The sequence below is a fragment of the Euprymna scolopes genome, chromosome 1 (genome assembly GCF_053919585.1).
Source record: "Euprymna scolopes isolate OS-2025 chromosome 1, ASM5391958v1, whole genome shotgun sequence".
Classification (NCBI taxonomy): domain Eukaryota; kingdom Metazoa; phylum Mollusca; class Cephalopoda; order Sepiida; family Sepiolidae; genus Euprymna; species Euprymna scolopes.
Genome location: NC_136482.1, coordinates 179,842,674 through 179,866,504, shown reverse-complemented (window position 1 = coordinate 179,866,504; position 23,831 = coordinate 179,842,674). Strand labels below are relative to the sequence as shown.

At 39.6% G+C, this 23,831-nt stretch overlaps 1 protein-coding gene across 21 annotated transcripts in view; it reads left to right on the top strand.

Moving 5' to 3' along the window:
• Positions 1–23,368, top strand: part of LOC145277800 (neurofibromin-like) — a 345,586-nt gene extending 322,218 nt beyond the window's left edge. For 17 of the 21 annotated variants that reach the window (XR_013868231.1, XR_013868216.1, XR_013868230.1 and 14 more), the window contains one exon: positions 22,863–23,368. Coding sequence is in view for 17 of the 21 variants with exons in the window: in XM_080129724.1 (XP_079985850.1) it covers positions 22,863–23,228 (366 nt within the window). In the remaining 4 variants the exon portion in view is untranslated. The remainder of the gene's footprint in view (positions 1–22,862) is intronic. The other 4 variants (XM_080129823.1, XM_080129806.1, XM_080129773.1 and 1 more) reach the window with 2 other exon arrangements.
• The last annotated feature ends 463 nt before the right edge of the window (positions 23,369–23,831 follow it).

The window sequence follows — 23,831 nt, the reverse complement described above, 5'->3', positions numbered from 1 at the left end:
ATTATATTAATTAGTTTAATGTACTTGAAAACTATTTGGATTTGTACAAAATTTCCTTTAATTTGATATGCTACAAGCCATATTTTGTTAATAATTTCTTTGAATCATGTCATGGTGGCCATTTTGGATTTCCCGGTCGCCATCTTGGATTTTTAATGATCTTATAATGGCAAATGTTAATGTCCATCAGAATACTTCCTATAATGATAAAGCCTTACTTACCATTTTTCTTAGCTGTTTTTATGATGTTTCTACTTAAAGCTATAAAAAGGAACCTAGAATATGCTTATTAGTATCCAAGTTACCAAGAGAGATGGTTGTAAATAGCGTCAACTGAACCTTTGTGGCATTATATGTTCAAAATTTCATCATATCTTAAAAAGATCTGAAGATACAACATTTTAAAGATGGGTTAGCCTGTAAATTTGTGCAAATATCTTACCATTTTCAGTCACAAGCCTATATGCATTTGAATAGGACTGACTTAACGTAAAATGTCCAGTGAACCACACATTTTTCGATACTTTGAATGTTCATAACTCCAGTTCTAATGGGCTAATTTTAAAAAAACTAAAGATATTACTTTGTGTGTTATGCTTTTTTCAATAATGCTTGATTTGAGTTTATTCGATCTAAAGGAAAAAATGGTGTGGTATTGCTAATTATACATTGAAATGTATGTAATATATATTGTGCATTAAATGATTTCAAGATCTTTTTTCTCCTATTCGTTTTCTTGCTCATTCTCTACCTTGCTATCTTGTCTCTCACACTCTCTCTCTCTTGCTGGCTAGTCTCACTCTCTCTCGCTTTCTCTCTTGCTGGCTAGTCTCACTCTCTCTCTCTCTCTCTCTCTCTCCCTTCCTGGCTAGTCACTCTCTCCCTTCCTGGCTAGTCACTCTCTCCCTTCCTGGCTAGTCACTCTCTCCCTTGCTGGCTAGTCTCACACTCTCTCTCTCCCTTGCTGACTAGTCTCACACTCTCTCTCTCTCTTCTCCCTTGCTGGCTAGTCTCATTCTCACTCACTCTCTCTCCCTTCCTGGCTAGTCTCTCTCTCCCTTGCTGGCTAATCTCTCTCTCTCTCTCTCTCTCTCTCTCTCTCTCTCTCTCTCTCTCTCTCTCTCTCCCTTGCTGGCTAGTCTCACTCTCTCTCTCTCTCTCCCTTGCTGGCTAGTCTCACTCTCTCTCTCTCTCTCCCTTGCTGGCTAGTCTCACTCTCTCTCTCTCCCTTGCTGGCTAGTCTCACTCTCTCTCTCTCCCTTGCTGGCTAGTCTCACTCTCTCTCTCTCTCTCCCTTGCTGGCTAGTCTCACTCTCTCTCTCTCTCTCTCTCCCTTGCTGGCTAGTCTCACTCTCTCTCTCTCTCTCTCTCTCTCTCTCTCCCTTGCTGGCTAGTCTCACTCTCTCTCTCTCTCTCTCCCTTGCTGGCTAGTCTCACTCTCTCTCTCTCTCTCTCTCCCTTGCTGGCTAGTCTCACTCTCTCTCTCCCCATTGCTGGCTAGTCTCACTCTCTCTCTCCCCCTTGCTGGCTAGTCTCACTCTCTCTCTCTCTCTCCCTTGCTGGCTAGTCTCACTCTCTCTCTCTCCCTTGCTGGCTATTCTCACTCTCTCTCTCTCCCTTGCTGGCTATTCTCACTCTCTCTCTCTCCCTTGCTGGCTATTCTCACTCTCTCTCTCTCCCTTGCTGGCTATTCTCACTCTCTCTCTCTCCCTTGCTGGCTATTCTCACTCTCTCTCTCTCTCCCTTGCTGGCTAGTCTCACTCTCTCTCTCTCCCTTGCTGGCTAGTCTCACTCTCTCTCTCTCCCTTGCTGGCTAGTCTCACTCTCTCTCTCTCCCTTGCTGGCTAGTCTCACTCTCTCTCTCTCCCTTGCTGGCTAGTCTCACTCTCTCTCTCTCCCTTGCTGGCTAGTCTCACTCTCTCTCTCTCTCTCTCTCTCTCTCTCTCTCCCTTGCTGGCTAGTCTCACTCTCTCTCTCCCTTGCTGGCTAGTCTCACTCTCTCTCTCTCTCTCTCTCTCTCTCTCTCTCTCTCTCTCTCTCTCCCCCTTGCTGGCTAGTCTCACTCACTCTCTCTCTCCCTTGCTGACTAGTCTCACTCACTCTCTCTCTCCCTTGCTGGCTAGTCTCACTCACTCTCTCTCTCCCTTGCTGGCTAGTCTCACTCACTCTCTCTCTCCCTTGCTGGCTAGTTACACTCACTCTCTCTCTCCCATGCTGGCTAGTCTCATTCACTCTCTCTCTCCCTTGCTGGCTAGTCTCATTCACTCTCTCTCTCTCTCTCTCCCCCTTGCTGGCTAGTCTCATTCACTCTCTCTCTCTCTCTCTCTCTCTCTCTCTCTCTCCCCCTTGCTGGCTAGTCTCATTCACTCTCTCTCTCTCTCTCTCTCTCTCTCTCTCTCTCTCTCTCTCTCTCCCCCTTGCTGGCTAGTCTCATTCACTCTCTCTCTCTCTCTCTCCCCCTTGCTGGCTAGTCTCATTCACTCTCTCTCTCTCTCTCTCTCTCTCTCTCCCCCTTGCTGGCTAGTCTCATTCACTCTCTCTCTCTCTCTCTCCCCCTTGCTGGCTAGTCTCATTCACTCTCTCTCTCTCCCCCTTGCTGGCTAGTCTCATTCACTCTCTCTCTCTCTCTCCTTTGCTGCTAGCCTCATTCACTCTTTCTCTCTCTCCCCCTTGCTGGCTAGTCTCATTCACTCTCTCTCTCTCTCTCTCTCTCTCTCCCCCTTGCTGGCTAGTCTCATTCACTCTCTCTCTCTCTCCTTTGCTGGCTAGCCTCTCTCTCTCTCTCTCTTGCAGCCGTGGTCTCTCTCTCTCTCTCTCTTGCAGCCTTGGTCTCTCTCTCTCTCTTGCAGCCTTGGTCTCTCTCTCTCTCTTGCAGCCTTGGTCTCTCTCTCTCTCTCTCTTGCAGCCTTGGTCTCTCTCTCTCTCTCTCTTGCAGCCTTGGTCTCTCTCTCTCTCTTGCAGCCTTGGTCTCTCTCTCTCCTGCAGCCTTGGTCTCTCTCTCTCTTGCAGCCTTGGTCTCTCTCTCTCTCTCTTGCAGCCTTGGTCTCTCTCTCTCTTGCAGCCTTGGTCTCTCTCTCTCTCTCTTGCAGCCTTGGTCTCTCTCTCTCTCTCTTGCAGCCTTGGTCTCTCTCTCTCTCTCTTGCAGCCTTGGTCTCTCTCTCTCTCTTGCAGCCTTGGTCTCTCTCTCTCTCTTGCAGCCTTGGTCTCTCTCTCTCTCTTGCAGCCTTGGTCTCTCTCTCTCTCTTGCAGCCTTGGTCTCTCTCTCTCTCTCTTGCAGCCTTGGTCTCTCTCTCTCTCTCTCTTGCAGCCTTGGTCTCTCTCTCTCTCTCTCTTGCAGCCTTGGTCTCTCTCTCTCTCTCTTGCAGCCTTGGTCTCTCTCTCTCTCTCTCTTGCAGCCTTGGTCTCTCTCTCTCTCTCTTGCAGCCTTGGTCTCTCTCTCTCTCTTGCAGCCTTGGTCTCTCTCTCTCTCTTGCAGCCTTGGTCTCTCTCTCTCTCTTGCAGCCTTGGTCTCTCTCTCTCTCTCTCTTGCAGCCTTGGTCTCTCTCTCTCTCTTGCAACCTTAGTCTCTCTCTCTCTCTCTCTTGCAGCCTTGGTCTCTCTCTCTCTCTCTCTCTCTCTCTCTCTCTCTCTCTTGCAGCCTTGGTCTCTCTCTCTTGCAGTCTTGGTCTCTCCCTCTCTCTCTTGCAGCCTTGGTCTCTCTCTCTCTCTCTTTTGCAGTATTGGTCTCTCTCTCTCTCTCTCTTGCAGCCTTGGTCTCTCTCTCTCTCTTGCAGCCTTGGTCTCTCTCTCTCTCTCTTGCAGCCTTGGTCTCTCTCTCTCTCTATTGCAGCCTTGGTCTCTCTCTCTCTCTCTATTGCAGCCTTGGTCTCTCTCTCTCTCTCTCCCTTTTGCAGACTTGTTCTCTCTCTCTCTCTCTCTCCCTTTTGCAGACTTGTTCTCTCTCTATCTCTTCTCTCTCTCTTTCTCGCAGCCTTGGTCTCTCTCTCTCTCTATTGCAGCCTTGGTCTCTCTATTGCAGCCTTGGTCTCTCTCTCTCTCTCTCTCTATTGCAGCCTTGGTCTCTCTCTCTCTCTATTGCAGCCTTGGTCTCTCTCTCTCTCTCTCTCTCTTGCAGTCTTGGTCTCTCTCTCTTGCAGTCTTGGTCTCTCTCTCTTGCAGTCTTGGTCTCTCTCTCTTGCAGTCTTGGTCTCTCTCTCTTGCAGTCTTGATCTCTCTCTCTTGCAGTCTTGATCTCTCTCTCTTGCAGTCTTGGTCTCTCTCTCTCTCTTGCAGTCTTGGTCTCTCTCTCTCTCTTGCAGTCTTGGTCTCTCTCTCTCTCTTGCAGTCTTGGTCTCTCTCTCTCTCTTGCAGTCTTGGTCTCTCTCTCTCTCTTGCAGTCTTGGTCTCTCTCTCTCTCTTGCAGTCTTGGTCTCTCTCTCTCTCTTGCAGTCTAGGTCTCTCTCTCTCTTGCAGTCTTGGTCTCTCTCTCTTGCAGTCTTGGTCTCTCTCTCTCTTGCAGTCTTGGTCTCTCTCTCTCTTACAGTCTTGGTCTCTCTCTCTTGCAGTCTTGGTCTCTCTCTCTTGCAGTCTTGGTCTCTCTCTCTTGCAGTCTTGGTCTCTCTCTCTTGCAGTCTTGGTCTCTCTCTCCTGCAGTCTTGGTCTCTCTCTCTCTTGCAGTCTTGCTCTCTCTCTTGCAGTCTTGCTCTCTCTCTTGCAGTCTTGGTCTCTCTCTCTTGCAGTCTTGGTCTCTCTCTCTTGCAGTCTTGGTCTCTCTCTCTTGCAGTCTTGGTCTCTCTCTCTTGCAGTCTTGGTCTCTCTCTCTTGCAGTCTTGGTCTCTCTCTCTTGCAGTCTTGGTCTCTCTCTCTTGCAGTCTTGGTCTCTCTCTCTTGCAGTCTTGGTCTCTCTCTCTTGCAGTCTTGGTCTCTCTCTCTCTCTCTTGCAGTCTTGGTCTCTCTCTCTCTCTTGCAGTCTTGGTCTCTCTCTCTCTTGCAGTCTTGGTCTCTCTCTCTCTTGCAGTCTTGGTCTCTCTCTCTCTTGCAGTCTTGGTCTCTCTCTCTCTCTTGCAGTCTTGGTCTCTCTCTCTCTCTCTCTTGCAGTCTTGGTCTCTCTCTCTCTCTCTCTTGCAGTCTTGGTCTCTCTCTCTCTCTCTCTTGCAGTCTTGGTCTCTCTCTCTCTCTTGCAGTCTTGGTCTCTCTCTCTCTCTTGCAGTCTTGGTCTCTCTCTCTCTCTTGCAGTCTTGGTCTCTCTCTCTCTCTCTCTTGCAGTCTTGGTCTCTCTCTCTCTCTCTCTTTTGCAGTCTTGGTCTCTCTCTCTCTCTCTCTTGCAGTCTTGGTCTCTCTCTCTCTCTTGCAGTCTTGGTCTCTCTCTCTCTCTTGCAGTTTTGGTCTCTCTCTCTCTCTTGCAGTCTTGGTCTCTCTCTCTCTCTCTTGCAGTCTTGGTCTCTCTCTCTCTCTCTTGCAGTCTTGGTCTCTCTCTCTCTCTCTTGCAGTCTTGGTCTCTCTCTCTCTCTCTTGCAGTCTTGGTCTCTCTCTCTCTCTTGCAGTCTTGGTCTCTCTCTCTCTCTTGCAGTCTTGGTCTCTCTCTCTCTCTCTTGCAGTCTTGGTCTCTCTCTCTCTCTTGCAGTCTTGGTCTCTCTCTCTCTCTTGCAGTCTTGGTCTCTCTCTCTTGCAGTCTTGGTCTCTCTCTCTCTTGCAGTCTTGGTCTCTCTCTCTGTTGCAGTCTTGGTCTCTCTGTTGCAGTCTTGGTCTCTCTCTCTCTCTCTCTCTCTTTTGCAGTCTTGGTCTCTCTCTCTCTCTCTCTCTCTCTTTTGCAGTCTTGGTCTCTCTCTCTCTCTCTTTCTTTTGCAGTCTTGGTCTCTCTCTCTTGCAGTCTTGGTCTCTCTCTCTTGCAGTCTTGGTCTCTCTCTTTCTCTCTCTTGCAGTCTTGGTCTCTCTCTTTCTCTCTCTTGCAGTCTTGGTCTCTCTCTTTCTCTCTGTTGCAGTCTTGGTCTCTCTCTCTCTCTCTTTTGCAGTCTTGGTCTCTCTCTCTCTCTCTCTTTTGCAGTCTTGGTCTGTCTCTCTCTCTCTCTCTCTCTTTCTTTTGCAGTCTTGGTCTCTCTCTCTTTCTCTCTCTTTCTTTTGCAGTCTTGGTCTCTCTCTCTCTTTCTTTTGCAGTCTTGGTCTCTCTCTCTCTCTTTCTTTTGCAGTCTTGGTCTCTCTCTCTCTTTCTTTTGCAGTCTTGGTCTCTCTCTCTCTTTCTTTTGCAGTCTTGGTCTCTCTCTCTCTTTCTTTTGCAGTGTTGGTCTCTCTCTCTCTTTTGCAGTCTTGGTCTCTCTCTCTCTTTCTTTTGCAGTCTTGGTCTCTCTCTCTCTTTCTTTTGCAGTCTTGGTCTCTCTCTCTCTTTCTTTTGCAGTCTTGGTCTCTCTCTCTCTTTCTTTTGCAGTCTTGGTCTCTCTCTCTCTCTTTCTTTTGCAGTCTTGGTCTCTCTCTCTCTTTCTTTTGCAGTCTTGGTCTCTCTCTCTCTTTCTTTTGCAGTCTTGGTCTCTCTTTCTCTTGCAGTCTTGGTCTCTCTCTCTTGCAGTCTTGGTCTCTCTCTCTCTCTTGCAGTCTTGGTCTCTCTCTCTCTCTTGCAGTCTTGGTCTCTCTCTCTCTCTTGCAGTCTTGGTCTCTCTCTCTCTTGCAGTCTTGGTCTCTCTCTCTCTTGCAGTCTTGGTCTCTCTCTCTTGCAGTCTTGGTCTCTCTCTCTCTTGCAGTCTTGGTCTCTCTCTCTTACAGTCTTGGTCTCTCTCTCTTGCAGTCTTGGTCTCTCTCTCTTGCAGTCTTGGTCTCTCTCTCTTGCAGTCTTGGTCTCTCTCTCTTGCAGTCTTGGTCTCTCTCTCCTGCAGTCTTGGTCTCTCTCTCCTGCAGTCTTGGTCTCTCTCTCTCTTGCAGTCTTGCTCTCTCTCTTGCAGTCTTGCTCTCTCTCTTGCAGTCTTGGTCTCTCTCTCTTGCAGTCTTGGTCTCTCTCTCTTGCAGTCTTGGTCTCTCTCTCTTGCAGTCTTGGTCTCTCTCTCTTGCAGTCTTGGTCTCTCTCTCTTGCAGTCTTGGTCTCTCTCTCTTGCAGTCTTGGTCTCTCTCTCTCTCTCTTGCAGTCTTGGTCTCTCTCTCTCTTGCAGTCTTGGTCTCTCTCTCTCTTGCAGTCTTGGTCTCTCTCTCTCTTGCAGTCTTGGTCTCTCTCTCTCTTGCAGTCTTGGTCTCTCTCTCTCTCTCTTGCAGTCTTGGTCTCTCTCTCTCTCTCTTGCAGTCTTGGTCTCTCTCTCTCTCTCTCTTGCAGTCTTGGTCTCTCTCTCTCTTGCAGTCTTGGTCTCTCTCTCTCTCTTGCAGTCTTGGTCTCTCTCTCTCTCTTGCAGTCTTGGTCTCTCTCTCTCTCTTGCAGTCTTGGTCTCTCTCTCTCTCTCTCTTGCAGTCTTGGTCTCTCTCTCTCTCTCTCTTGCAGTCTTGGTCTCTCTCTCTCTCTTGCAGTCTTGGTCTCTCTCTCTCTCTTGCAGTTTTGGTCTCTCTCTCTCTCTCTTGCAGTCTTGGTCTCTCTCTCTCTCTCTTGCAGTCTTGGTCTCTCTCTCTCTCTCTCTTGCAGTCTTGGTCTCTCTCTCTTGCAGTCTTGGTCTCTCTCTCTTGCAGTCTTGGTCTCTCTCTCTTGCAGTCTTGGTCTCTCTCTCTCTTGCAGTCTTGGTCTCTCTCTCTGTTGCAGTCTTGGTCTCTCTGTTGCAGTCTTGGTCTCTCTCTCTCTCTCTCTCTCTTTTGCAGTCTTGGTCTCTCTCTCTCTCTCTCTCTCTCTTTTGCAGTCTTGGTCTCTCTCTCTCTCTCTCTTTCTTTTGCAGTCTTGGTCTCTCTCTCTTGCAGTCTTGGTCTCTCTCTCTTGCAGTCTTGGTCTCTCTCTTTCTCTCTCTTGCAGTCTTGGTCTCTCTCTTTCTCTCTCTTGCAGTCTTGGTCTCTCTCTTTCTCTCTGTTGCAGTCTTGGTCTCTCTCTCTCTCTCTTTTGCAGTCTTGGTCTCTCTCTCTCTCTCTCTCTTTTGCAGTCTTGGTCTGTCTCTCTCTCTCTCTCTCTCTTTCTTTTGCAGTCTTGGTCTCTCTCTCTTTCTCTCTCTTTCTTTTGCAGTCTTGGTCTCTCTCTCTCTTTCTTTTGCAGTCTTGGTCTCTCTCTCTCTCTTTCTTTTGCAGTCTTGGTCTCTCTCTCTCTTTCTTTTGCAGTCTTGGTCTCTCTCTCTCTTTCTTTTGCAGTCTTGGTCTCTCTCTCTCTTTCTTTTGCAGTGTTGGTCTCTCTCTCTCTTTTGCAGTCTTGGTCTCTCTCTCTCTCTTTCTTTTGCAGTCTTGGTCTCTCTCTCTCTTTCTTTTGCAGTCTTGGTCTCTCTCTCTCTTTCTTTTGCAGTCTTGGTCTCTCTCTCTCTTTCTTTTGCAGTCTTGGTCTCTCTCTCTCTTTCTTTTGCAGTCTTGGTCTCTCTCTCTCTCTTTCTTTTGCAGTCTTGGTCTCTCTCTCTCTTTCTTTTGCAGTCTTGGTCTCTCTCTCTCTTTCTTTTGCAGTCTTGGTCTCTCTCTCTCTCTTTCTTTTGCAGTCTTGGTCTCTCTCTCTTTCTTTTGCAGCCCTGCTCTCTCTCGCTTTCTTTTGCAGCCCTGCTCTCTCTCTCTCTCTCTCTTTGTCTCCTTTGTAGCCCTGCTCTCCCTCTCTCTCTTTGTCTCCTTTGTAGCCCTGCTCTCCCTCTCTCTCTTTGTCTCCTTTGCAGCCCTGCTCTCCCTCTCTCTCTTTGTCTCCTTTGCAGCCCTGCTCTCCTTCTCTCTCTTTGTCTCCTTTGCAGCCCTGCTCTCCCTCTCTCTCTTTGTCTCCTTTGCAGCCCTGCTCTCCCTCTCTCTCTTTGTCTCCTTTGCAGCACTTCTCTCCCTCTCTCTCTTTGTCTCCTTTGCAGCACTGCTCTCCCTCTCTCTCTTTGTCTCCTTTGCAGCACTGCTCTCCCTCTCTCTCTTTGTCTCCTTTGCAGCACTGCTCTCCCTCTCTCTCTTTGTCTCCTTTGCAGCACTGCTCTCTCTCTCTCTGTCTCCTTTGCAGCCCTGCTCTCTTTCTTTCTCTCAATGAATTCCTTATTCACTTTTCTATTAGCAACTGGCTTTTAAGTCTTCCTCTCATTCTCCTTTCTATATTTGTTTTTCCATTTCTTATCTTTAAAAACATGTTAAAATTTTAATATTTTCCACACTAGCTATTTTCACTATGCACAGTTTCAAAGCAAAATATTCGAAAATCACTTGAAAACAGAAATCTACAAGTTCCACACTAGATTGCCAGTTAAATCATTTGTTCAAATTTTTCTTATTTCTTTGGAAAGTTGTTAAGTTGAAACATTTATTCTGAAATAAATTTTTTAAGAAGTTTTCCGTTATGATGTATCTTCATAAAAAGCACACAAAACAAGCTGTTACTCTGAAAATTAAAACAATTTTGTTTCTCCAATTATGCAATTTTGATTAATACAAATGCAATTCAGCTGACTCTAAATTGATCTGACATTTTCTAAATGTATATATTTTTGTTTCTGTTCTTGTGAGGAATAACTTATATTTTCCGTGTGTGCATTAGAATGGGGTTAGTCACACTTGGGGGGGGGCTCGGTCATGTTCAACTAGACAGTTCTAGATAACAACTTGCTGCAGAGTTATACAAGTATATAATCTGTAGTAATCTATCTATCTATATATATAAAAGGCAAAATGTGTGTGACCATTTCGTGTATGTCTTCAAAAGGCTTTTCTCGCACACGCTCCCGGGGTCGTTACTATCGCTTAAAACTGTTTATGTAGGTCCTATATAATAATATCTAGGAATTAGGAAAGCGCGTAGCGTATAGATTTATTCACGTCGATTTTGACAAAATTATTGCTATTTTGGCTTCTCGCGTGTTGATCGGGCTTTTTAGTATAAAGTGAAACTAAACTCAAACGACGTATTCTTGGCATTGCGCCGGGAAAAACGTCCAGAAGCAATCAGCTTTGATCAATCTTGTATATCAGATTCAATCCGGACAATTGGGAGCTGCTTTCCCCTCCCCAACATCTGTTGGGGGAAGAAACAGTCAAATTTGGATAAACAAACCCAAACGCTGCGTGACTTCTATTTGACCTTCTTAATTAGGTCAAATGGGAGCAGCAGAGTTAACTTTTATTGCGCACGCCTGTTTTTATAGTTAAATAAATAAATAAATTCTAACCAACGTTGTCTGTCACCGTGGCTCAATGGTTAATGTAGCACGGTTTTTTTCACATTAATTTCCAACTCAAGGGTACGGGTTCGATTCTCATACTCGCCTACCAAAACATTTTTTTATTATTTAACACCCCCCGGAGTTTTGATTTACCTCAAAACACCCGGGCATCGCTGGGTACCCCCCCCCCCCCAGTATATATATAAAAGCGAAAATGTTTGTGTGTGCGTTTTCGTGTATGTCCAAGAAAGGCTTTTCTCCGAGAAGCGATCGGTCGGCTCACAACTTCTTAAAACTTTTTATATCATGTTGAAATCATATCTACGAGTTAACGAGGGTCGCCTGTCTATTTATATTGCCCAACTTTCAAAAGTTAAATATTCAACATTTTTCGATCGCAGCATGTGGATTCGACTTTTTCGTATAAAAAAGAAGCGAACAGACCGCAGTACTGCCCCGCACTGAAAGTTGACCTCATTAAGTCAAGTACAGGCACCTGCCAATTCTCGCTTGGCTCCCTCGTTCTTAAAACATTTTTATCATGTCTAAATCATAATATATACGAGTTAACAACAGGGGTCGCCTGTCTATTTAATTTGCCTGACTTTTAAAAGTTAAATATTTCAGATTTTTGGATCGCTGCATGTTGCTTTCGTTTTTCGGTATAAAAAAAAGCGAAACTCGATTTGAATAGCTACCTCCCTGGCCCATGGTTGGTGGTCTGCAGAAAGTGATGTAAACGTTTCGTCAATGTTGCCTTTTCACCATCATATCAGACAGTTGCTTTCATTTCGAGACACTCCCCTAATAAACGGGGGAGCTGCTTTTCCTTCCCCAAAGTTCGGTAAAAACTGTCCTGCACAAAATCTTAACTGCTGAACAGCCATTGCTTATGTCATGTTTCAAGGTCAAACATTACGCGACTTAACTTCCTCGCACCTGTCAATTTCACTTTATAAACGTTAACTTAACATGCTTATCAATTCCTCTCCCCTGATGGCCGAGATGGTTAGGTGTCTGGCTTTTTTTCCCTTTCGTTTTCACCTTTGCGTTAAGGTTTCGGGTTCGAGCCTACCTTCCTACTAAAACTTTTTTTTATTTTACACCTCCAAGCACCCGGCCATGTTTTGATCTACAACACCCCTCCAAACACCTGGGCAATGCCGGATATACCCCCCCCCCCGCTAGTCTATAATATAAATCTCACCTGTCTGTTTCAATGTATGTATGTATGTTTGCCTAAAAATTTTGATAAAGACAATGGATTTTCACGAGATTGGTATCGTTTTGAAGTTCGACATTTCTGATGACAAATATAAAAAAATTGGCTAAAACCATTAATTCCTTCACCCTCAAGTAGGCACTTTTCTACAAGGAGGGGGTCGCTTTTTTCACCAATGTTTTCGAAAATCATCTCTTTTCGATTGACTAGACTTAATTTAAACCTTCGCCATTTCCGGTTTGCAATATTTTTTTTTATGTTCTTTTCCTCCTTCGCAGTACAGGTTCGAGCCTGCCTGCCTACTACCATTTTTTTTTTTTTTCTTTTCTCAACACACACCTCCAAACACCCGGGCAACATTGGTCACCCAGGCTTGTCTACAATAAGTAGTAAGATTGTACTTCTAAAAACCAAAATATGTTTAAGGATTCCAAAATTCATACTAGAATTACCTGTGAATAAAGTACTTGGTAAGTTGCACTCTCCTGGAGTTGAAGGTTCAGTCCTCCGTGCAGGTAACATCTAAAATACAATAGAAAATTATTTAGGACTCGTAACTAGTCATGGCTGACAGAATGAGAGCATGCATTTACGATAGACAGCATGAATTGGAACAAATTCAATGAGGATGTTGCCAAGGCCACTGCAAGGAAGGTGAGCTCCTATCGTGCAAGGAAATTATTTACAAAGCCACAATTCGCCCATACGTGAAGTATTATTGCCACATGTGGGCTGGTGCCTCTGTTCCATTACCACAATGTCACATCCTCGTACCTGTTCAACAAGTACTTTAATGAAATGTGTTCTGATGAACTCTCAGCACGTGCTTCTTTGATGTACATATTCCTGACTAACTTGACAAACGATAAAATCCCACCCCTTTTTTACTGTTGAGGTCCCTAGATCCGGAAAGCTTTCTATTCTAATAGTTTCTTTCGTTGGACTGCTAGACTTTAAAATTCCCTCCATTTCCTGCTTCCCTGACTGTACTAATTTGCAGAAGTTTTAATGTAATGTGAACAAACATATCACTGCTCAACTCCCCTTAGTCCCTTGCTAGATACAATCCCAAACACTAGCGTCTTATGTTCCAAGTGGCAATATGCCTTGTTTGGAATGAAAACAAAAAAAGGTTGAATCAATGGTGCCATTCAAAAGTTTGACACAATACACCAGAAGAAGATTGGAGGTTGTATCAAGCGAAATGTTGCGAGAATAACAGTAGTCAAAATAATATGTACTGCATGTTGTTATGCAATTAACGCTGCTTTTTATTGCATAAAAAATATGTTAAATACTTCTCGTATCCAGGATTTTTTTTTTATAATTGAAATTCTGAATTTGATTAGATGTCACCAGCCAGTATTTGGTCAGTGCAGATGGTTCAGGACTGTATGTTCTGTTTACCCTCAGATTGCAAGGCCACTGGGACCACAGTTTACATACGTCACCTGACAAAATGGTCATGCATCTAGTGCATGGTAATAACATAGACGTTGTTGAGGATGAGTTAAAGACATTGGACAATATGAACAGTTGCTATGATTTGACAATAACAACACAACTCAAAACAATAACATATCGAGGTGAAAAATAGACTTTTTTTTTTAAAAAAGCCTGGATCTATTATGAGAAAAGGAAAGTATATTGGCAGTTATAAACACAATTTCAATAAGGTCATACATAAAATGTTAATAGAATTTTAAATTAATACTATTAATTAATAATACATTTAATAACTAGAATTTTCTAATTGGTATAGTTTATTCTTGTTCTTATGATGCACAAGGCCAGTTGGAATAGATTGACTTTTCTTTCTTTGCATGATTCATTTAGAATTAAAATTAATCTCTTCTTGTAAAGTCTGTTTGGCTATTCTCTACAAAATCTATTCTCAGACCATGTATGAAGTGCTGTCATCATATTTAACTTGGTGAAACTCTGTCTCATTTGAGGCTTCTTGGTAATGTTCAAAATGTATTTGATTAGCCTCACCCTTTATTCTTCTCTGCAACTCTCTTTTTTCACATAATCTTGCTAGTCTCAGTCTTTTCTATGAATACTATTATGGCATGGGTTGTTCAGAATTTCCTGCTTCTTTTTGTTCTAACCTGTTTGACTCCTTGGTCTAATGGTCTCCACTAATTCACCGTTTTAATATTTCATTGTAATCCAGCTTCCTATTCCAGTAACTTCTTTCCAAGAACTGCAATCTTTGAAACTCTGCTCTGCTCTGCTAACTGTTTTCCTCCTACTTTTAACATTAGTCTTTTCAAATTTTAGATCAATAGGCATCTCCTGTCTTTGCGATAATCATCTTTCATTCTTGCTAGCTCCTTACATCAAATGGCTTTACACCATGTCTGGAGCAATTTCCATAAAAAAAGTTTTAGATAAGGTCACACATCACGAAAAAGTTATGTTTGTCCGATTTCAGTTTTAAAATAGCATTTTTATTGCTTCATGTGTCGATTGAATGAAAATTCTTGTCCATTTTCCTATTCATTTTGTAAATTGACTTGAAATTTACTTTCAGCATTTAAGGTTTTTTGTTCTTATAAATCTATGTAAGATGCAGTTTGTTATTGCTTTAAATTTTTGTTTGTTGTTGTTAATCATTATTTTTATGAAATAAATGAATCTTCTCCATAAATAATCCTAAGAATCAACTCGGTCAAAAATTATTTTGGATTCTTCTCCAAACATCACTGTTGGCAGGTTCTTTAGACGACATCTAGAGTATTCTACAAATTGGTCGCTGTAGGAGTAATAAGGTCTTCCCACCCAGCTTTTGCTATGTAATCGTTTCCATGGTACGATGTGACAAGCTTTGAGTAGTAAGCCAAACACATTTATCCCTTAGCAAAACTGAAATCTTTCAAAATGGATATGTTTTTCACTTGCTGCATTTGCATTTGAATGATTAAGTTATCTGAAAAAAAAAAACAATTACTCGCACCTGAGAGTTTCCTATATTTCTACAAAGCCATCATTTGCCTATGCATCAAGTGTTGTTGCCACGTTTCGGCTGATGAATCTACCACTAGTCTCTCACTTTTAGACAGAGTCAAAAAAGAGTCTCAAATCTAACAGATCCTGCACTATCATCCAAGCTCTAGACTCTGTCTCATCACCGCAATGTTGCATTTCTCTGCATTTTGCAAGTACTTTAATGGGATGTGATCTGATGAACTCATAGCACTTGTGGTTCCTTGACATGCATACTCCTGACTAACCTGACAACAAAATCCCACCGCTTCACTGTAGAAAACCTGCTCTCACAGTTTCTTTCCTCAGACTGCTAGACTTCAGAATTCACTCAGTTTCCTGCTTCCATGACCACTAACATACAAAAGTTTAAATGTAATGTAAACAAGCATTTCGCTGCTCGACCTCCCCACAGTCTTCTGTTATATAGGATTTTATATAGTAGGCCCTTATGTCCAAGTTGTAATGTCTTTGTGGGGAGTGAAAAAGAGTTCACAAAAAAAAAGTTTTTTCTTTCAAACCAAAAACCCAAATAAAAGCTTCTCATTCATGACATCATTTCCTTAACTCATCAACTTTTTACGCCATCTAGCATCCCATGCTAAATATCACTACACTAGAATGGATAATGGAATTGGTTCATCGAATTCCAATCAGTTATGTTATGTTTGCCAATGCTATCTCCTGAATCCAAAATGTCACTCAGTCACCTTTCAGATACTCAGAAAATTTGATTTTCTTAGTTAAAAATAAAACTACTTGATCAAATTACATAATTTTTGGAATATGATATTTCGTTTTGTGATTGCTACGTACATCATAAAGATTTTTCTGTATTTTTGCATTTATTTTTTGATAAGTGGAATTCTAAATAAGAACCAATATTTTTCTTCCTATCCAGAGTGCCACTATATTGGGGGTGCTGGATTTTTGCACACGAAAAACCAACCTCATGAAAGTAAATAGGGATAATATCTTTTAAAACTTCTCTTTCGTTGGTCAACAAATGTTCCATCTTGTTACTTTCGGAACGCACCTCTAATTGATTCACACACTCAAAATTTCAATATCATAGAAAAAATATCCACATATCATAAGAGAACTAAAAACTCAAATTGCATTATAAAGAAATTTGAAAGAATATAATGACATTAATTTCTTAGGAAATAAACAATTGTGATATGCCCCACCCCCCACCCATACCACATAAACTTTATTAAATGTTATCAAGGTTTATTAAATTGTACAAAATTTTAAAAGCTTTAATGTTCATATGATCATTCTTCAAAGTTTCAGTTAACTTGATCGCTTTTCATAAGTCATTTTTTGTCTAAACTATACTTAAGATGGGTACTGCTGTGTTGGAGGCAAACTTATGCACATCATGCAAAATTGTCAATCACTCTAACCCATTCCTCTTTTGGGATTTCTTTGATAGGGGTATTTTGGTGACCCCCAACCACGATAAAAATCTGCTTATTCAAGTCTGGTAAGTGTAATGCTTGCTCAATGTCACATTTCCTGCTGATTAGTCTCTCCTAAAATTGCTTACTAAGCCAGGCTAAGGAATTTTTTTTTGATGTGTGGGTTTTGGCACCGTCTTGTTGCTCATCTTGACTAATCGCTCTGCATTGTAACAATGATGCTCAAAATTTTTCTAGACTTGCCACAAAGCGCTCTATATTCAGTCTCAGATTTTTCACATTCGTCTTCAAACCAATATCGACCAATGATGCCATCCTTACAAATTGCATTTTCTTGAAGGTAACAGCCTCTTTGTTACATCTTCTGGCATCATTGTACCCCAGTAAATAATAATTTTGCTGTTTACATGTCTTGTCTGCTTTGTCAGAGAACCAAACATGATCCACAAAGTTTGGATTGGTTGTGATTGTGTCACAAACCATTTACACGTGGTTATGCATTTTTCCATGTGCGCATGCGTAAGGTTTTGCTTTATTCGCATCTTGTAATGATACAAATGAACACCTGATATAAGAACACATGATAACCCAATTTTTGAGATTCTCAGCTCTTGACTACGTTGTCAAAGTGATTTCTTAGGGCTCTGTGCCACTGAAGCCCATACATCATCAATGTTTTAACACTGATTCTTCTACTCAATTAAGTGCCTCTTAGACCTAGATTTTGCAGTTCCAAACTGTCTGAACTTTTTTCCTGCTTTTTGATGGCACATAGTGATATTGAAACTTTCTCCAAAATTTGGCTTGCACTACACTGATTTGTTGGTAAAATAGGTATCCACACAAAACGTTTTCTTCTTTGTTCACCATGACCTGTTGGAATATTTTTTCCAATATGTTGTGCACTAGGTTGACTATTATGAAAGGAGAAAAAAAAATTAAAAGTTTTTATTAAAAAAATTTGTTTATGGGTTTTTTGGGGTGGGTGGGGACCTATATTTTATATTTTAACGGAGTAGAATAGTGAACAGGTCAATTGCATCATCTTTCTTACTTTTACATATATATAAGTAACATAAAACATTGTGGCTCTGTAAATGCTCATAGAAGCTCAATATTTAATTCTGTTCAGACATGAATAACTGTTGGACATCATGCCATGTTTTTAAAAGCTAGAAATGTTGCATTTTAATTCAACTCTATCCAAAACACGCTTTATCCGGGTTGATATTTAAAAAATTTTTCAGCATTAACAAAAGATAGGATGATTTTTTTTTATGTACAGAAACAACTAATCTGTCTTCTGCTCAGAATATTTGTATTATAACCACCATTAATGTTTGCAGTAAATCTAATTTTCAAGTATTAAAAAACAAATTTATAAATTGGTAAGAATAATACATTATTAAAAAGGTTAATATAGTTTGCTAGAAACATTGTTTAATATGTATATAAATGAAATTTTAATTTATAGAAGGCAATACAATGCAGAGATATAACAGATAGACACAAAATGAAGCAAATTAAGTTATATAATGGTGAAATAAGCTATGCAGATTAAGTTATATAATGGTGAAATAAGCTATGCAGATTAAGTTATATAATGGCGAAATTAGCTATGCAAATTAAGTTATATAATGGTGAAGTAAGCTATGCAGATTAGCCTTTTTTATTAAAAATTTGTGAAACGTCTAGATACAAAATTAATTGGTTCCGGCTCGACTTTTGTATTTTGAAAAATTTTTTATCCTGAAAGTATATGTAAATCGTCTAATCCGTTCTAACACCTATCAAAACAACTCATTAAATGTTTTAATAAGGCTGAAATGAGTGAAATAGAAGCCAAATAGTACCTAATCTAACTGTTCATATTTATAAATGTAGTAGATATTTAAAACATAATGCAATAACTTTTTTTAACCTTTTAATACAAAAATGTGGAACCTTAGCTTTTGAGTGGGGCAATGTTCGAACTTTATGAAACACTTAAAATTAATTTTTATTTTTTTTAATGTCTAATTATCATCACGTAACGAAACATGAAGTGGATTATTTACTAGAGATTGGATCTAGTAATTCACTTCGATTTGTTCAGATTTTTCTCAATAAAAAATTTTTGCACAAACATTAGTCATGGTGAAAGTAAATTTTTCACTTGTGGAGGGGAACTTTGCAAGCTCGGCTTGTTTTTTTACATGGGAGTCACCACTTATCAAAGCCTGAAGGCTACTCAAGGGTTAATGAGTATATGGTGGTCGCTGAGACAATGGCAGAGTGATTGGTAGTGGTGAAAATTGGGTAGAATTTGATTATTCAAGAGGGCTGCTCAACAAAAACTTGTTTACATTGGACTTGAAAACAACCATGTTATAGTCAGTTGGAAAGTAACCCTATGGTATAGAGTTCCACAGGCAGGCAGTTCTAGGAAAAGACTTTGATCATGGAATTTGCATTTAAATTTAAGCAGATAGAGAGTGGGGGAAAATTATTGACAGTAGTTGTAGCTAGACGAGTGCTTGCTGTGACAGTCTTACCAGGGTGGGGTGGGGGGAGCGTAAATTGAAGCTCAGTCAAGCACTTACAATGAAAATAATAAAAGGTAGACTCCCAACGTCTCTTCTATGAGAAAGAGACAGCAGCGAGGAAAAAAAAGAGCATCACCTACTCGGTTTTGAAGTCAGTTTTGAACCCTGTTGAGGCAGGAAAGGGTTCTCAGAACAGCTCTTCACCAGATGTTGCAACAGTAACGTTTTTGTTGAATATAAATTCACATTTACATATTTTTGTTACTGGTGTGCTCTTTGCTCATTTGAAAGTTTTATTTTAATTTGCGTGCAAATTATACTTTCACAAGTGTTGCTCTTTCTTCTTCTCTCTTTCTCAATTTCGAATAAGACTTTGTTAGGGGTTTTTTTTTAATCAAAAAATGATTTAACTTTTGCATCTTCAGCTTTATTTGTTTTTTAAATTTTACAATTCAATCTTAGTTTTACTTTGACATTCGTTGTTACCTCACAATTTTAGCTGTCACACATGACTGGATGTGCTTTCCCCCCCCCCCTCTACATTTTTCATTTTGTTTTACTCAGAATAATGGAAAGTGCTGTTTTGTTGAAAATTGATTCCTGATTTTTGACTTGTCAACATGTCTAGAAGAGTCTGTTAGTGTTACACTTAATTTGGAGAAAAAAAAACTTTTCCAAAATTTCAATTTTCAGATTGAATGAGTGCATTTTTAGAATGGATTTGTTCTTTACATTCGTTTTTTACCATGAAACATTTTTAGGCTTTTTAAAATGCCTTTTTTGGTTGTTACTAGTATAAAAGTTTTGTCTGCTTGTGTTGCATGAAGTCAGTGAAGAGAAAGAGAATCTTCATCTCTATATATAAAAGGCACTTTGTGTGTGTGTGAGTTTATTCCTTATGGACTCTGAAAAGGCTGAACCGATTTTCTTGAAATTTCACATAAATGTTCTTCGTGTCTGGGAGTGTTCTTAGATAGGTTTTGTTTTGGAATGTCTCCAATAAGTATTGATAATCGAAAAAAAATTTCTATTTTTATTGTAAATGCATTCCAATAGCTAAAACAGATGAAGTGCTGTTAGACCCTGTCCTTGTAATTTCTGATTAAATTAATTTAAATGTGTGCTTATGTTAGTCAGAAACATCAACTTCAACAACCAGTTTTCATCGTTCAGTTGAGGAAGGTGTTTTTCCCCCTCCTCAAGAAACACCTAAATAACCTCAAGACAGCTAATACATCTAATTAAAACTTCGCCTCAACTAAACATTGCTGTGCAGCAGAAGATCTCCAGATTTGCACTCAATTTCTTGTAGAGGAGACTTAAACTGCCTGTGCACCAGTAAAAGATGAGAAACAATAAAGTTGACTATTCCAACAACAGTAGTCATCACAGAGGCCAAATTCAAAGATTTACACATAAGCTCTACTGTTGTAAAATACAATAAGAATTCCAAAGTTTGCTGCCAATATGATTTTCAAGAAATTTTACAAATCCTTTCTTCTTGCCAATCATCACAGCAGCACTATCGGTTGTCATACAGAATGATTTAAGCCGATCTTATGTTTAGCAAAATAACTAATAAATGCAGTCAAAATGTTTTCTGCTTTAAGTGTATTATAAAGGGATAATAAACACAACTTTTCATAAATGTGATTATTTTCATGATTGCAACCACGGCTAGGCAGGATAAATCATCTAAATCTGTACTTTTTTTTTTTTCAAGAGCAACACTGAATACTTGAGATTGTTTTGTGTTATTTGGATTCATCGGAATACTGTTCTCATCTGGAGTGTGATTTTCACAATGTTTTGGTCGATGTAACCTCCAACCTTCTTCAGGTGTATCTTGTCAAACTCAGGAATGTTTCTGTTGAACTTGGGAATTTGGACAGAATTTCCAGCGGAACCCTTTATTTATTTTACAGGGATAGTGTGTTACCCCTATCCAGTCATGGTTGATGGAACAAGACACACGCTACCCCTGTGAAGTAAATAAAGGATTCCGCTTGAAATTCTGTCTAAATTTCAGAGTTCAACAGAAACATTCCCGAGTTTGATAAGATACACCTGAAGAAGGTTAGAGGTTACATCGACCAAAACGTTGTGAAAATCACACTCAAGATGAGAACGGTAGTCCGATGAATCCAAATAATACAAATAACCAATCCTCATCTCCAAAATTCAAAAACGTCATGAGATTATTTTAATCCAAATATTTGTTTAGTTATTAAATTTTTAACTAAATAAGTTATGTGCCTCTCAACTGATCTTGCAGAAACAAGTATTTATCTAATTTGAGAGAATATAATCTTATTTGGTAAATCACTGAATAAAATCTCGGCACTTCTCAAAAAAGTTTGTTTGATGTATTCTCCATCTGTAAATGGTTTTCCTTTCAAAGCCACAAATTCAGCGATTTTACAACTCGACTCAGTTGCTTTATTGTTCATTCCGGTTACTTGCCTCAAAATCTAAGTTTGATTTTTGAAACCAGAAATAGCTTTTTTGATGGCTTCACTTTCATTTTTCGAAGTTTTAAACTTAGACTGGTGTTTCGGTTGAAAGTATCTTTGTACACTAGATGTGCAACACATGTTCACAACAAAAAGCACGATTTTTGTGTTTTCAAAATCAATATTCTTTTGTTCAATTTTCTTGAAAGAGTCTAAGATCAAATTTCCTTTTTTTACAGTCATGATTAACAAAAACTGATTTTCTGAAAATATCAAATCAAACATTCATGCTGATATTTACATATAATTAAAGTATATTTACATAAATTAACTATGAAATACAATTTCTAATAACATGAACAAACCACAGACTTCATTTCAAAAAAGAAAATATATTTTTTAGAAAACTTGTAAAATACAAAAAGAATATTTTTTGTGCATTTATAAAGAGACATCCAATTAGTAATGTCTCTTTACCACAAGGGAGAATACTTGAAGCATCTGCATGCCATTGAAAATTGCTTAGTGTGCCAAGTGTAGCATGCGTACCATAAGTTGTCAACCCCTGCTCTGGCACACTTTGGTCAATTAAAGTACAGAATATTTAACAAAGCTCTATTATGTTAAGAATGGATTTCTAAATGTTATTTCAGCAAGGTTCAAAACCTGCAGAATTACTAAAACATCACAGAGAAAAATTAACACTTTCTTCCCACCCTACAATCGGAACTCTCTAGCGATTGCATGTTTTGTTTATCTATAAGTGGGTGCTCATTTTGCATTTAATTTATGTATAAAAGTGGTCCCCCCCACACTAATATCTCAAATATTTTAAAATCTTTTTTTAATTCCTTTTTTTCTGGATCCTTTGTTCAGTCTGTTTTAAATATATAGAACAAAAAAAATTAGAAATTGGATTTTTTTTTTTCTAAGGGGTAAGCTATGCTGAACAACGTATGTAAAAATTTACCTCATTTTCCCCAATAATCTCAAGAAAAGTATGAATTCATATATAGCCTCCCTCTATATATTTTCCCCAATAATCTCAAGAAAAGTATGAATTCATATATAGCCTCCCTCTATATATTTTCCCCAATAATCTCAAGAAAAGTATGAATTCATATATAGCCTCCCTCTATATATGGTAGGGTAGACATGACTTTGGTTGTACAACTAATCTAATAGAAGGAAAATGTCAATAACATAATTTTTTTCTGTTTGCCACTAAGCCTCTAGCGATACCATGTAAGATCAGGTGAGGTTTATGATTGTGCAACCCTTGCTTCACTATCAACTGCTTAGGCCAATATTCTTACAGGGGATATTCATTATCTCTTTGAGAGTAAAATAAGGCTTCTTGTCCCTTCATTATATTTATAGTATGCCTTTGTCTTGTATTTATATTGCAAATTGTCTGCTAACATAATTTCAGCGTCTGTCATCACATTCAATGTCCATTATGTGCCAACTGAACACATCGATAACACAATCAGCCTTCTATTAAATCAAAATCTGTTTCTAAATGTTGTTTCTGTCAAGCACATCTATTTAAAAAATGTTTTCTCATTGTAATTATATTGAAAATGATTTTGTTTGAATCAGAGCTTGAGATTAATGCTGTCTCATCTTTGTGGGGATGAGATAATATTGGTTTAGGATGGTTGCTTTCTTTTGAGATGATGCCAAAAAATGGAAACAAAGTCCAACTGATTACTTTTCTGCAATTAAAGTTTTGAGGAATTTGAACATCCTTTCAGTCATTTTCTTTTATCCAAATCTGTATAGCATTTTTTCTTGGGAGGGTGGGGGTGATACCATTGCAGGCAACAGGTTGTCTAACTTATTGCTGATGTAAATGGTATTTCTAACATTGTAATGTTCAATCATGCTACTAACAAACTAAATAATAGAATCCAGATGTATTGGTTGCTTGATGATTAAACATATTTCTCGCAACACATTTCAGAATATTTTATTGCCTTCTTCATTGTCAGTATTTCTTGATTGTTACATTTTTTTTTTGTTTTTAATTTCTGGCTAATTTAATTTCTTTCTTTCTATTATAGACAACACAACCCAGCGACAATGCAGAGTTGTTCGTGAAAGGTTTGAAACTGATGGTTGAAACGTGTCTCCCTGGCGATGACCTTGACCTCCAGAACCCCTACCCTAACAGCTTGGGCATAGCATCAAATTTGAATTTGTCCAGTTCTATGTCTAGTCTGAGTGTCAGTAGCATGCATTCTCCAACAGATAAGGACCCTGCCGACAGCCACAGTCTCTCGGGCTCTTCTTCTCTCAATAATGGCAGTCGCATACGACATATGTCAGCCAATAATGTTTCCAACAAAGTCACACGATCGGGCAGTCTGAAAAGGACAGACAGTGGCAAGCGACGGCCACCATTTCAGCAAGAAGTCACCATTGAGTGATTGTCAAAATCTTTAACTTTTTGTTGCTCGTCAGTGAGAAAAAAAAAACATGCCAAAAAAAATTGCATTAAAATTTTTTTGTTTCACATACACACACATCCATGCATATATATATATATATATATATATATATAAATCTAACCTCTCCTCCCCAAAGATGTACAGTATCATTGTATAAGTTCTTACCGTTACCGACAGTTATACCGCCTGGCTGCCGACAGTTCAGCTGCTGTTATTATTGACACTTTGATTGTCACTGTTACCGACAGTTTTGCCGTTGTTGTTACTGACAGATGGAAACATGTTAAAAAAATAAAACCTAACAAAGTTCTTCTCACCTCTTCAACCTCGCTTTTCATACTGAATTCTTGGATAAATGATGTTAATAATGATATTATCAATAAGCTGTTATAATTTCCTGTCCTTTAACAAATATTTTTCCTTAAAAAGGAAATTGTTAAAAAAAAAACTTCTTTTTTTTTAAATTTTAATAAACAAAAACCAAAAAAAAAAAGCATAAGAAAGGAAAAAAAATCAAAGAAAAGAAAAAAAGAAAATAAAATGTTTTAACTTTCTTTTTGATTTTTTTTTCCTTTTTTTTTC